Genomic DNA, 15714 nt, shown 5'->3' on the forward strand with positions numbered 1-15714 from the left:
AAGGTGTATGTCTATGGACATGAATAATTTTTACAGTATAACAAATTATTTAAGAAGAATTAAATTGTTACTACGACTACTACTTCTAAGACTAGTTCTACTGATAATAATAACAATTATAATGTTAAAATCGATGTGTGAGAAATTACACAAAATAGTGACTTACAAACAAATATAGCAGTTTAAGAATACCGTATGGAATTATCAGATGGGAATTGTAGGGAGATTTTATTTCCGACGTTTTACATTCTTACTGCAGTAAGAAAATATAAACAAAATAAATACATAAATAATAATAAAAAAATGCTGCGGATTGGTTCACAAAAGGAAAATAATATAAACATATACATCTGTTATTTGGAGTTTGTTTAAAAAAAAACATTAAAAGATAAAATGTATGTTATTTATTTATGCATTTGTTTTTTAATTTGTTTATGTTAGCATATCGGTACACAATTCAGAATTACTACAAAAGGGTTCAGTTTTTTTAAGTTTTAAACATTGATTTTTTAAATATTCAAACATTAGGCAAAATAAAAACTAAAAAAGACTATGCAACTTCGGAGGTGTGTTATTAACAGTTTAGCAAGAATGATCAAAGCCACAAGTTTTGGGAGTGAATTGTGATTGGCTTGTAGGTTTCCCATAGAGACGGTGATGCGGTCGAGTAGGGGGCTGGGCTTGGTCCCAGCTGAGACCCATCTCAACATCAGTGCCATAGACTTTCTTTGGCTTTTAATTTAATTGATCACCAAATTGAAAAGCAGAAGGAGAGAGACCACGGCGCAAACCCCCCCTTTAAGTTCCAGCTGGCTGTCTTTTTTCTTTCTTAATTGAAATTTAGGGCAAACAAGCTTCATGTGAAGAGCTAAGGGGATAAAAGTCTCTTTTTTTCCTTCTCTCACCGTCACAGTGCACCTCTCCACCTAGATCACCTTTATTTTTCATTTCATTTTTTTTTGGTACCTCCTTGGATATTTTGGCTGAAGCACGGCTTCACTTGGGCACCCCCTTTTCTGAAGTCTTTCACGAAACGGCACCAACTAAGGCACTTCAAGGTGAAAACTTTCTTTTCTTTTTTTTTTCTTGGACCAAGACGCTTAAAAGTTCCACAATGAGTACCCTAAAATCTGACAGCGAGCCTAACAATAACAACGTTGAAGAGGAGGTAAGAATAAATTGCTCTTTACGTTCGTACAATAAGAAATGATGTCAAGTTTTTGTTTTGTTCGTGTAGATAAGCGTATGTTAACATTAGATTGAGTTCAAGGTTTGCGGACATCCTAAACGGTACCTGTACTGTACGCATCAGTTTCGTGTGTGGGGTCTAATTATTACTATTATTACGGGGTGAGTTTGGGTACTTGGTTTTAAAGTTTCTGGTTACAGGAGTTGTGTATCTGTCTATATTGAGAGTACTGTAGCATGGTAAACAATGATATTTAGAGGTCAAAGTTAATGCGTTTTCTATAACTGTATTTAAGTATTGTTTATTTGGAAGGAAGCCCTGCTGACGAACGACTGCCAGTCGATCTAATTAATACTATTAGGCCTGAATAGTATTGCTGTTTTTTTAACTAAAGTCTTTTTTTGGTTTTAATGCAGTTTTAATGAAACTGTAGACAAAACTGGATACAAATAATGGCAAGCCAGTGGTTCTCATGCAGCGGAGCAGAAAAGTTAAGGGCAAAACATAACGCGCTTCTATCTTTTTGAAACTGAGAAGCGAAACTAAACTTCAGTAAGTAGTGTAACGTATTTAAACAAATAGGAGTGAGATCTCAAACAATTGTTTACAAAGTATAACCGTAATACAGTAGTAAACGGGTGTACTTTTACAATGGGTATCTATTGACGGAATCATACATGTGCAACCATAGATTAATGCATTGTTGTAAACTATTGGACTACTTTCTCAAGTGGCTTTGTTGCTCCTTTTTTAAAACGTTTAACTGCGTGATGCTTTAGTAAATTCAGTTTACATGATCAGTCGTGATGCCTGTACATATGAAACTTGAAACGAAGAATTTTGTTCTGACCTTTTCGCCACACACTAAGGCGAGTAGAAAAGGACCATAGTTAATTAATGCAAAAGGAATGCTTCGCCAAGTGGGGCAGCGAGCATTCCTTTGTTTAAACTTCATCTAGTTGTAATTTCAGGAAGTGAAAGATGAGGTTTGGCATTCCACCTTGTTTTGGCAAGAACTATGCCATTAGGGGGGAAATGGGTTCTGTCCTCTGCTAGCGCCTCAAATCAAATTTCATCAACCTATATACTATGCAACGTTTAGGAACTTTGCAAATGAATGGGTGCTAGGCCAAATACAATTTCTTTATTGTATTTAAATAAAATCCAATAAGGGTGGGAACTTTTTTTTTAAGCAGTGCGAGTTTGGGGTACAGTACTCTTATAAAAAGGGTATTGCCCCACGTAGAAATTGGTATCCTGGCGATATCCAATTACTGTGGGCTAATGTTGACGACCACTGGGCTCCTAAAGAGCCTGTAAACTTAAGTACCCAAATTGAGTAGTTTCACAGTGTAACTCATAGCGAAGGTGAGATAGTTGGAAATAAGGTGACCAGTTGTCCACTCCATGTACACACTACATAACCGATCTCGAGAACCGTAGGCTACTCGAAACCGATAATTAATCCAGCTGGGGAAGCGTCCACACTGAAGTACCGTTTCATGTTTAATCTGTTTTAATGCGTCCACACACTTTTTTTTGGGGGGGGGGGGGGGGGGGGGAGGTGGGATTCAGTAAATGCGCACACATAGTTCCTGAAGTTTTTGGGCTTTTTTTTTAATCGGGTGACATTCGTTTAAACAAATTGAGCTGATTTTTGTTTTCATAATTTAAATTCAAAGCGTTCAAAATATCAACCGTTAACTTTTTTTTTAACCATGCCTGCGAATTCTGATCCCCTTTATTTCAAAGAGCCGACAAATTATGCACATTGTAGTTTCAACAAAAGTCTTGACTGATTACACCGTGTAACAATTTTTTTTTTTTTTTTGGTTCCTGGGTAGTAAGTGTTATTTCTTAATTGCTTATGCCTCAAAAGTATAGAAAATGGCTATTCCCCACAAACTTTGCTTTTGTGACCAGGACAGTGATATTTTGAAATTTACCTATTTCCAAAGAGAACGGGCGAATTTGTGTCTCTTCGTTCACATAGTCAGAAAAAAACATATGAATCCAAATTAACATGTATTTATACTAAAGTAATACAAAAATGACTACAAAAGATTTAGAATCGAGTAGCTTTTCGAGATTTACGATTATACTGTAAATCACTTTCACGAATCAGCCCCCAAATGTAGTCTCCCATCATGTTCTCGTTATACTGTCCTTGGTAGCGGCGTTCAAAGTCCAGTATATCCTGGTGGAAGCGCTCGCCTTGCTCCTCCGAGTACGCTCCCATGTTCTCCTTGAATTTATCAAGAGGAGCATCAAGGATATGGACTTTGAGGGACATCCTACAGCCCATTGTGCCGTAGTTCTTCACCAGAGTCTCAACCAGCTCCACATAGTTTTCAGCCTTGTGATTGCCCAGGAAGCCCCGAACCACTGTGACAAAGCTGTTCCAAGCCACTTTCTCCTTACTAGTGAGCTTCTTGAGGAATTCATTGCACTCCAGGATCTTCTTTATCTGTGGTCCGACGAAGACACCGTTTTTGACCTTTGCCTCAGACAGCTTAGGGAAGAAGTCTTGAAGGTACTTGAAGGCTGCCGACTCCTTATCTAGAGCTCTGACAAATTGTTTCATAAGGCTCAATTTGATGTGCAGTGGTGGCATCAGCACCTTCCGGGGGTCCCAGCCGTACTCATCATACTTCAAGGCGTCCAGCAAGGTCTTGATGCTGTTGTAATCCTCTTTTGAGGTGCACCGAGTGAGCCAGGGGAAGAGACGGGTACTTGTTACCATTATGGAGCAGCACGGCTTTGAGGCTCCTGGATGAGCTGTCAATGAAGGACAGTATAACAAGAACATGATGGGAGACTACGTTTGTGAAGTGATTTACAGTATAATCGTAAGTCTCGAAAAACTACTCGCTTCTAAATCTTTTGTAGTCATTTTTGTATTACTTTAGTAAATACATGTTAATTTGGATTCATATGTTTTTTTCTGACTATGTGAACGAAAAGACACATTTGCCCATTTTCTCTTTAGAAATAGGTAAATTTCAAAATATCACTGTCCTGGTCACAAAAGCAAAGTTTTTGTGGGGAATAATGGCTGTTTTCTATACTTTGAGGCATAAGCAATTGGGAAATAACATATATAAAATTAATTTTACACACAAACATGAAAACCCATTGCAGAGTGTACACTGATGGCAGGTCACAAAGCATTTTGGGATATTGGCGGATACACAAATGTAGTTCGGTATTACAGCATCCACACTTCTGATGCGATCTAATTTAGAACCACACTCAAGACTACCCCCTGAGGTGGTCTTGAGTACGGTACTAAACGCTGCATAGTGTGGACATTGACTGTATTTAGCACTTAAGCCGGTTTAAAGGCAACTAAAACGGTTTAAAGACGTATTGTGGACAGCTTGTGGTAAGCTGAGGCTAAAAATACAATTGGACATATAAAATTGGGACAGTTGGAACTTTACACCAGCTTCTATGCAAGGTTTTTAATCTATATTGCTATACTTTGTTTTACAAGACATCTGAACATGTCATGTACAACATTAACAAAATATAACAACTATAGTTGCGTGACTGCTTGTTCACTGAACAGCAACTGTCCAAATATGTTTTGCACAACAAACTCCTAATAAGGGTATCAGTTTGACTTCAAACGAATACTTCATTTTATTATGTGAACTGGGGGGTTGGTTCAGTATCTATTTTGGCAAGGGCTGTCTCCGTGTCCTCAATCGCTATTCTTACTTGGCAGGCATGTATGTAGGAACCATGTCTAGAACTACACTGCAGGTTTCTATGAGTTCAGTCAAGATTGAGGTCCGCATATTAAATGCTAGCTTTTCTGCAAGTCCTATACAGTATGTGAACTCCAAAAAGCAGCAGGTGCTTTGACTCAAGCGGAGTACTGAAGGAGCTAAAGGGCAGTGCCACGGAGGTGTTTTTAGTATTTGAACTGTATTCTAGATGGCTTTGAGGATGTAAAGTGCAATACGTATCTGTTTTTTTAATTGTGTGTTTTGACTGCTTGATGCTATCCCTATTTTGAAAAAATGACTACTCGACATCTGATTGCAGAGGAATCCATACATAGTGTTCCCCCTCATGAGACCCACTCGTAGATTGTGACTGCTATTATATTGCAGCCAAGTTTGTGACTTTGATTTCTGGCATTAGGTTGGCTGGTTTATGGAAGCATGCATCTGCACCCAAATTGAGTACCTTTCCATTTATGTTCTAAATATTTGATGCCTACATCTGTCTGGTCTTCCCTTTTGATTAGCGCATCCTAGAATAGCTTTCTGTGCAGGGACTGGCTGATGTCCCATCGACATGGAACACAACTGCAGTTTGATTTTGACCCTATTTGAATCCTGTTTTTATACCAGACGGCTACACTTCCATTTCTTGGCTGTTGGTTATGCTTCCTAAAAGTTTTGTTGTAGTTCCAGAGCATTTTGGAAGCTTCCATTTTCACAGTACTTGTGTACCAGGTATTTTGCTTTATAGTCGGATGCGCTTTAAGAGACTACTTGTTTTCTGTCTTGCAAGAAGGAGAATTATATTTATCAGGGAGTACTGAGCATGTCCAAGATGAAGTGGCGCTGCAGAGGTAGCTCCTATACAATTGCCATGTGGTGTTGCTGTAATGTAGAGGCTTATTAAAGGGGGTGTTTTGATTTTCAAAAAAAAAATTTAAGCTGGACCTCTGTACCAGCATGAAAAGGATCTCTTTTTGGCCAGGCTGTAATTGAATCATTTGTTTTATTTTGGTAGGGTGAGATGTAGCACATGGAAGTTTTTTGAAGTTCAGAGCTTCTATTTATTTTATATTCGCACTGGCCAGGCATATGAGATTTCTTGGAAGTTGTACAAGTTCTCCCAGGAGTTTGCCATTATCCTTTTAAGCTTTTCTCAACTTTCTCATTTCAATGGTATAATATTGCAAACTTGAGATGTGGTAAATATACATTTAAGACCAAGCTGAGCTCCAGAACGAGGCCTGTGTCTGGCAGTTTGTGAAACCCGAATAGTGTCGCTGATGCTGCATCCCCTTGGCATTGAGTTCTTAGTCTTTGAGCTAAGAACACACCTCAGGAAGCAAGTAATGTTCTAAGACTGAGTTCACCTCCAGGCACTAATATGAATCAAATACTTGTTGTGACATGTGCATCAACATATGAATAGAATAAAAGCAATAGGTAAGTAACAAACTATAGAAGTAACTGTCAAACTAAATTAACATGTTAAATGCAGCAGCTCTAGATTGATTATGAATACCTGTACAGGAGCAATATTCAAGACCTGCACAAAGTTATTTAACAGAATGGTGAAACTAACAGTTAACACCGAATTACTTGGCAACCTGTGTCATTCAGGTTTAAGTGCTTGCACAATTTCCAACTTTAAAAATCGAAATGGCAGTGCATTTCGTAGTTTTTTACATGCTGTTTTGTAGCAGAGGTGCACTCGTGGAAATCGCAATACAAAACAAGGTAATGAGTTGCCGGTTCTAGAAAGATTAAATAAACAAATGTGTGCCTGAAGACACCCTCGTGATAAGTCGCACTGAAAAGCTTGAATAAGCCATTTGAATTTAAGTTATCAGGTTACATAACGGTACTGTATCAGTTGTGAACAAATCTCTAGTTGTGCCAAAAACATCCTTTTCCTTTTAGGCTGAGCATTTACAATGGAGGAGGGGTTCCTATATTTGGAGACTACTGTATAGCATATGCAGGAGTTCAATGCTTCGAAACTGCATGCCTAAAAAGCACCTTCGGTCTGACCTCGACAGATTTGAAATATTGCATGATTTTGGCTGTACCCAAGTGCAAGTTTAGAATTGTACCTTGATATGCTGGTATTTAGAACACTAACCAGCCTTTTCTCCTCTTGCCTAAATTTAGAATCTAGTTTGTTATACAGTGCAGGAGTACAATGAAGCCCGTGTTTAATTAAACAAAGGAACTCTGGAGCGTATTTGCATGAGTTTGGCATTCTAAATGTTAATGGGTTATGAGTAGACGTGGTCATGGTTTTTGTTTGCCTTCCAATACATCCCAAGCAATGATTATTTAAGTATGAACTTGTCCCACATTATTTACTAAACTGGACATATTACTTTGACTTGACAGCAAGTGAGTTTCGCAATCCTTTGCGGAAGGACGGTTGCATTGATTGACTGTGCTGTGAACATTGTGCTCTGCAGAGGAGTAGTATTTCATCTAGTTGACAGGGGTTTAGTTGGGAGTGTTGGGTTCAGGGTGTATTGCAAAATGAAGGCTTGACAAGGTTGTACAGGATGGCTAGTTGGCGATGGCTCAAAGATGACTGCCTCTAATTCCTTCAAGGATGTGGATCATTTTCTCCAAATTATCTCCTTGAAAAAATGTGTGCAGCCTTGTGGGTAGTCATGGCAACGGAGATTTGTTTATGATGGAGTTAGCTGGCCCATTACATCACTATCTGATTGTAAGGTTTAATTTTGTTGAACATGGTTACTACATCCTATAATAATGCTGAGGCAAAATCCTTGGTGGTTTAGTCTATGCAGGGTAAGTTTCAAATTGTATAACCTGGAGTTTTACATTTCCAATTCCTGATTAATAGCAATTGTATAATCTTTGTTTTGGAATGTGTTCTAATTTCTTTCTGCACACAGTACTGCTAATAGATCCAATATATTCATCAATGCACACTGGCTTATGTGCACTCTGCCACATAGCAGTGCAAGTGTACACCCTTAAGTGACTAAATTGTGCTACTGGTTTAATCTACACTATAGGAACATTGATTTGTTTAAATTGTATTTTAAATAAACAACTTTGCACAACTAAACACAAACTTTTCTTTTTATAAACTTTTTTTTTTTTGTAATTCCTGCTGGTTCTTGGATTGTTCTGGCTTCACTGCCTTTTTGGACATCTCCTGCAAAACCTCAATTTAAATGCACTTTGACACCAAACAACGTAAGTATATATGGAGATGTCTTTCCCAAGCTTTCAGTTTGTGTTTTTTTTTTTTTTTTTTTTTTTAGGGGTAAGAAAAGCATAAATTTGCAAATAGGCCTGTGTTCTAGAAGAAACAAAGATGCTCACAGGGCAAGTGTTAAACATATTTATTGCAGAGCATACGATCCAGTGTATTTTGGTGTTTTAAGTGGTAAGACTTTTTGGAAACCTATTGAGTAAATGCACAGCCACTTCTCTACATGCACTAGTTTACTTCCACAATTAAAGTGCAAGCAACATCTAAAGGGGGGAAAATATTTTTTTCCCCTAATCTTTAAATTTTGTGCTGAAAATGCAGCTAGTCTTAATTGTATTTCTTGTGCTTTTTGAAATTTGTTTTGACCTGGTTAACCCTGATGTAATTACAGTGCAGTAATTTAACAAGTCCTTGGTAATGTAATTCATTCCACATGGTGCAGTTGTTTACTCACTTTATCTGGAGAAACGTCTTCGATTTGTGACGAACCTTGGCTGGGAGGAGCAGAGTCTTGAATATATGGAGGTGCCTGTTTGTTCATGCCTGTCAAATGTACTTTAACCTGGATACACTGTGGAAATGGGTCATGAATAGGCATGATGCCGATTGAGACCCCTTGGCTTGTTCTGCTTCGGTAGCAAAATGTTTCTCATCTGCTAGATCAGCCACAGCATGACTGGATCTATCCCAAAGCTGAACAACTTTATGCCATATATCTATCTGTATCTTGTGTAGTTTTACAAGTGGGGCCTGATCAAGTATGACCAAGTGATTTAATTTATGTGAAATGGGCTACTGTCACAAACTAAACCCTTGCTCAAGCTAAAAGATTATCTACATATGGACAACCAGCAGTAGAAACCTGACCTCTTCAAAGTTTGATGTGGGATGCATCTAATTTACAAGCTGCCTGGCTCTTTCGACCAACCAATATTGCAAAATCTCCTCCTCTGGCTGATGCAGGCTTGCACTATGAAACGGTGCAGTACGAAGCAGTGAATGTCAAGTCCCTGTGGGCGTGGACAGACACCCAGTGCCCCCACCATTTGGGAATTGGATTTTGCCCATTTTTAGTGTGGAAATTCTTTGCTCTATTGGCTGAAAGTCTAGTCAAGTGTCATTGTGTAAAAGCTTGTGAACCAGCAATAAATTGACCTGATGCTAAAAGTTCCCTCTTGCTCGGTTTATAGCTACACTCAAGAAGAGTTGCTTCAAGCAAACTCTGCAGGGAGCTTCTTGGTGCAGTTTAGAGGTGGGGGGTGTGGGGTGCAGTTACTTTTTTGCATTAAAACTCATCTCCAACCCCCAGGATAAAGAGTACATGCATTCATAAATCCCGTTTCTCTCAACATAATTCAACCAATCAAAATTGTGTGATCTTTTACTTCTGAAATCCTTGTTTTGAAAGTATTCTTGGCACTCAAACACTACTTCTGGTCTTGTTTTGTGTGAAAGTGGATGTTGAGCCACATGTCATCACCCATGTTCAGACATGCAGAACGCAGTCCATAAATAGTAAACCGTGCCGTTCCCAGCAGTAAGAGCTAATTGCATTCATTTCTGGAACAAAGGTATTTAATGCAAATGGGATCTCCTCCAGGAGCAACCCACCCCTTGGTCTCCAGATAATTGCAGCACTTTTTGGTGGGGATAATTGGCTTGGCAAATTAACCCTTTGCAGTCCTATGTCGGACCTGGTCCGACATTGCAATTATTCCTATCCAGTCCAATGTCGGACCCTGTCCAACATCATCGAAAAGAAACTGGTTTCTAGTCGTTTTTTTCTCCAGAAAAAGCTGAGAACCATTCAATGGCCGAGTGGGAGTGACAGGAGCCGAGACAAGCCAAAAAAAAAAGGGGGGTGTATCTCATGATTAGTCATACTTGCCCCTGGCATCTGATAAACGAGGCCATAAGGAAACGAGCTGGCTGTGACCTGCATCAGCGCTCGGAGAATATCACGAACATTTGCAGAGCTTTTTTCAGATGTTTATAGTAATAAAATGATTTGGATCGCATTATTGAGGCGTTTGGTGATAGAACGAGTGATCAGGAGATGATTGATTGGTATGTGATTGATCGAAAGAGTGCAAAGAGCAACCAGAATTATCCCGGGTTTAAAAGGCATGTCGTATGCAGACAGGCTAAAAGAATTGAATCTATTCAGTCTTGAACAAAGAAGACTATGTGGTGATCTGATTCAAACATTCAAAATCCTAAAAGGTATAGACAATGTCAACCCAGGGGACCTCTTTGACCTGAAAAAAGAAACAAGGACCAGGGGTCACAAATGGAGATTAGATAAAGGGGCATTCAGAAAATAGGAGGCACTTTTTTACACAATTGTGAGGGTCTGGAACCAACTCCCCAGTAATGTTGTTGAAGCTGACACCCTGGCATCCTTCAAGAAGCTGCTTGAGATTCTGGGATCAATAAGCTACTAACAACCAAACGAGCAAGATGGGCTGAATGGCCTCCTCGTTTGTAAGCTTTCTTATGTACGACTATTACCTATTTCTTGGCATATGTGAAAGCTATAGTGAACGAAAGGGTGGGGCGGGGCTGGAGGTGCCTAGTGAGTGATATGCAGGGCCTTTTAAACCCATTTGACTGGGGGGGGAAATACGTTTAAACGGCGCGTCTAAAATTAACTGCGCGTGTGAAAATAAATTGGACCAGACACGCACTTAATAAATGGACTGCAAAGGGTTAAAGTATACCACCCATGGTTTCTTTTTGTAATGTTTTAGTGCCTTTTGGAAGGTAGTACTGTTTTCACTTGCTTTTTATTGGTATGTGGTATGGAAATCAATCATATTTTTATGTAGCGCCTTTCATAGTGGACCACCATCACAAAGTGCTTTAAGATAGTGAGGAACAATGCATAATAAATTAAATACAGGGCATAGTACATTAAGTACAACATTAAAAAACATTGCAAATACATTGACTAGGATGTGAATTCTAAACATTGTGGATGCATGTGTCAAGCAGAATAAGATGGAGTAAGAAACACCTGAAATAGCAATTTAGACAATGGCTAATAAGATACCTGGCTTGGAGCATTAAAAGCAAGAGAGATCAAGTGGGTCTTGAGTTGATTTTGAAGTGAGCAATTGTGGGAGCTGCACACACTAAAGCTGGGAGAGTTCCATAGTTGGGGCCATGAACCTAAAAGCATGCCTTCTGTGTGGTACGCTTTTGCTTGGGTATAACCAGCAGGCCCAAGTCGGAGGACCTCGGCTTGCGTGCAAGGACATAGCGGGTCAGCAGGTTGGAGAGATACTCTGGACCTGTGTGATGAAGGTCCTTGTGGGCAAGCTGGAGAATTTTTTAAAGAAGTAATCTTGAACTTTACAGGTAGCCAGGCAAGACAGGGGGTAGTGTGTGAATAAACGTCTGGTAAAGATCCTAGCAGCGGCATTTTGATCCAGCTGCAACCTGTTTATGGCACGTGACCGAAGACCATCAGAGTTGCAGTAGTAGAGATGAATGCATGACAGTACCTTTGCATCCGGGAGGGGAAGGTAGGGACGGACCTTTTGAGATGTTTTGGAGATGGTAGGAGGATTTGACTACAGAGGAGCTTTGAGCATCAGCAAGGTTATTATCCATAAGTATAGTGGGGGAAGGCAGCAGACAGTTTCAAAAGTTCAAAGAAGCAATATTGATATTGAGTTGAGTTTTTGATCCTAGTAGACGTTGTTCAGATTTGGTGTTGAGCTGAAGAAAATTGGCAGACATCCAGGCCTCTGTCTTGGATGCAGACTTGGAGCCGAACCATGGCAGAGGGACATCCAGGCTAGTTTTGGGTAGAGCTGGGTGTCCTCTGCGTAGGAGTGAAACATGAGGCTATGTTGGTGGATAAGGTGACCCAAGGGAAGTGTTTAGATGTTGAAAAGCAGGGGACACCGCACGTGACGGGGTTTGCACTGCTCCCATCATAGAAAACTGACTTCATGTGTCCAGATAGGCAAGAGGACAGCCAGGAGAAACTGCTTCCAGAGATCACTGCATGCTTCTGAAAGCGGTTAAGAAGAATGCTATGATGTGTGGTATCAAAAGCAGCAGTTAAGTCAAGGAGAATAAGGACAAAGGTAGCATCAATGAGCAGGAGAATTTACAATCCGGAGCAGAGCAGTTCCGGTACTGTGATATGGCCGGAAGCCAGACTGCAGAGATTCATGCAGATTATCTGAGATGTTTAGTCCGCACTGGTGTTACTCGGGCAGCAGGAACCAGGCCCAAGACCAGGGATAGGTTGAGTGTGCATAATGGAAGGAGCAAGATCAGAAGCACACAGGCAAGATTTGTTGGCAAGGGGTCCAAGGGGCACATGGCAGTAGTTGATTTCAACAATAGGCTGGAGACATCGGTAATGGCGAGAAAGCAGGAGGGGCAATCGGGAGAGAGTCAAGGTGGTCAACTGCTATATTGGGTTTGTGGCAGGAGAGCGTAGAATAAATGGTGTTGATTTATTGTTCCGGAAGAGGAGAAATCCTTGCAGGGAAGAGGAGGATGAATGGGAGATGGATTTATGGATGGCTGGATGCAGTATTTGGTCAATGGTTTTGAAGAGTATTTATTTGGTTTACTGTGTCCCAGAGAACTTCTGAGCAGCGAGCGCACGTCTGTAGCTAATGAGGTGATCGGTCCAAATCTCTCAAACTGAAATTTATTTTTTATTTTGACACATCTGCCAAGATGCCTTGTCTGAGTGGTTTTAAATGGTATGTATCCCATATACATTCCACAAAATTAAGTGGAATTGGACTAATGAATGGGTCATTCATGTTCTGTAACCTGACTGATGGCATAAGCACTTTGCCGTTTTGTAAAGTACAAATTGCTTTTCTAGGTTATAAAAGCATTGAGGGGTAGATCTTAATTCGCCAACAAATGCTATAATGACTTGCCGCCTTCTAAAATGTGTATCCTCCAGCTTGAAAAATTGCAAGCAGGTGTCCAGTTGGTTGCTTCTGATGCAAGTGTCGGCACATAGAAGCCAGGGACACCAGCAGGGCTCGCTTTTTACAATTTGTGAATGTGTTGCTGCAGTAACATTAACCTAATTTTTTTTTAATGAAACATTCATAATCTGTAAATTTTCTAGTTAGTGTGCCTGTCTCGTCTTGATCATTAGTGTGATCTTGCAGTCTGTAGCCTGTCGTGACACTGATTTTTAGTAACTGGTTTGAATGGTTCAGACTGCCTATTGTCCTGTGCTTCAAATCCTGCTGATTTGGTGGTTTTAGTTTCTAGGTTCAATTCTAAAAGCCAGCAAACTCTTATGCTTTCACAATTCCATAAGCCATGCCTCACAGGATTGGTCTTTTTATCCAACAACTTACTACTGTTATTATTATTATTATTTATTTCTTAGACGTCCTTATAAATGAATGTTTCCCCTCAATCCCATATGCTCTGGTTCTTAAATGTGGACCTTCCCACCCAGTTTCCATTGGAAAGCTCTGCATGACTACCTTCATTTCAGCAAGTCCCCCTCCCCAAGTGATTTTTTACTTGCCCTAATGTCTGCTTGAATAAATGATTGCTTCACAGGATGGTTTTTATAGGCTTTTTCTGCAGCAATTCTTGCCATTAGTTTACACTAAGAGTGATCTGTAAGTCTTCTGAGTAGTCCACAACGGTGGTACTCAAACCATCTTTGGTGGCCTCGGAGTGCAGCCACAAACGGGTCAAACATAATAGGGTAATCCTGATATTAGTACAATACCCATGCGAAAGTATATTACTAATGTATTGAAGTTAAATACAAAAACTACTTTCACATTCCTGTTCCAATTACATGCTACAAAATTCCCAGCTAAATATAACAAGTAAAGCTATTTGCAATGCTGTTTTAATGTTATGTAAAACTAATATGCTAAGATGTTGTGAAGGATTCTTTGCCCCACTGAATTGACTAAAGCAGAGGTTGCCAGATGGTTTGGGCAGAAATGGTGAAGCAGACTTTTTTATAAATGGCAAGAGACATTGTACAAAGTTATGTTATAGTTTTGTTTTATTACACTCATAACATTGATCTCTACGTAACATTTGTCTTGCAAGTTGGGCCAGTGTTTGGAAAGCTATGAAGCATTGGAGTGCATCTATATCCCCAGATTCTGACTTGCATACCAAATCTGAAGCAGCACTTTTGTTCATCCTGTTAATCCTGGCTGTGGCTGCTCAATCTTGCTGGTGGCCGCATTTCAGAAACATTTGTCTAAAGTTTGAGATGATGCATAAACACGTCTCCTGCCATGACATTGAGGGAAGACAGATGAGCAGCCCCTCTTAGGCCCTGGAGTAAATCCCAGCCTGGGGTTGGAGTAGAATCAGCCTGGCTGTTTTCTCGGTATAGCAATTGTGGTGTGTGTGACGAGGTTAGTGTATGGGCCGTACTCAAATGGACAATTGCCGCAAACGTCGGCCTTTGGTTCTGTACTAAGCGGATAACTGGAGGGTACGAGGCTATCTACAGATTATTTCTAGTCCTGCACTGTTTTGGTACCAATTGCAACAAAACACAGGGAACAAAGTTGCCACATTCTTGTACTGTGCATTTTAAAGTGTATGATGCCTACTAATATAAAATAGGTGCATTTTACAGTATTAAAACATTCAATATGAAGTTGCCCTTTTGGCACTGAAAAGTGAAATGTAATGGACACCTATATTTCTATAACTATGCAAAGATGTTCAGTACCTGAAGTTGGAAAGTTAGCAGAAAATCCTAAACCAAACTTATGTTAATGAAATCCAGCAGACAGGCTTTTTGCTACACTGACTATCATGCAACGTATAGTAAGTGTCGGTGGTTCCAATGGATGGAATTAATTGGTGTACTGATTTTACATATTCAGAATTAGTTTTAATTTAGAGTGGTGTGTTTTTTTTTTTTTTTTTTTTGTTTTAAAATCCAGTTTAACTAGCAAGTTGGTACAGCTTTAATTACTGGGCTGACCTGATGCATTGTTTTACAATCCTCCTGAAGAGAGAGTGTTCAGACAATGTGTACTTTTGTTGCAATTGAGCATCTTTTAAAACCTACCGGTATCTGGAAGCTTTTGATTTGTTGCAATTGAAACTATCCTGCAGTCTATCATTTTAGTAGCGTCCTCTGTACTAACTGCAGGATCATTGCCAGTTAGTGCGCTGCTTTTAGTTCATTGCAATTTGCAATGGTGTTGGACTTTTGGCCATGGCTAAGGGTTGCACACATGCAAACTGGAGTTAAGCATATCTCGGTGAAAAGGCTTTCAATGAAACTTCAACCAGTATTCATAATGACTTGAACACCCTTTTTTAGCTCAGCCGGTCTGTTAGATGGGCACTGTTAGCTACAGTATGTTTTTAAGCTATAAGTGGCTATGCATGCAGTCAAGTCATGGGTGGGCTTTTTAATTCTCTGTATAGACTTCCCTTGTTCCACAAATTTACTGTTAATTTAGCTGCATCTAATGTAGAATGTATGCGTGTTCAGAGATTAACAAACTGCACTGTTTACACAAGAGGAACATGCTTTCTGTATGGTCCTGTAGATTAATCTCAAA

At 39.7% G+C, this 15714-nt stretch overlaps 1 protein-coding gene across 1 annotated transcript in view; it reads left to right on the forward strand.

Annotated features, from left to right (window-relative positions):
• Positions 1-759: 759 nt before the first annotated feature.
• LOC117429094 (RNA-binding protein, mRNA-processing factor 2a) overlaps positions 760-15714 on the forward strand; it is a 31514-nt gene continuing 16559 nt past the window's right edge. The window contains exon 1 of the mRNA XM_034902360.2: positions 760-1168. Coding sequence (XP_034758251.1) covers positions 1115-1168 — 54 coding nt within the window. The 5' untranslated portion in view covers positions 760-1114. The remainder of the gene's footprint in view (positions 1169-15714) is intronic.

Source organism: Acipenser ruthenus, chromosome 24, assembly GCF_902713425.1.
Source record: "Acipenser ruthenus chromosome 24, fAciRut3.2 maternal haplotype, whole genome shotgun sequence".
Taxonomy (NCBI): domain Eukaryota; kingdom Metazoa; phylum Chordata; class Actinopteri; order Acipenseriformes; family Acipenseridae; genus Acipenser; species Acipenser ruthenus.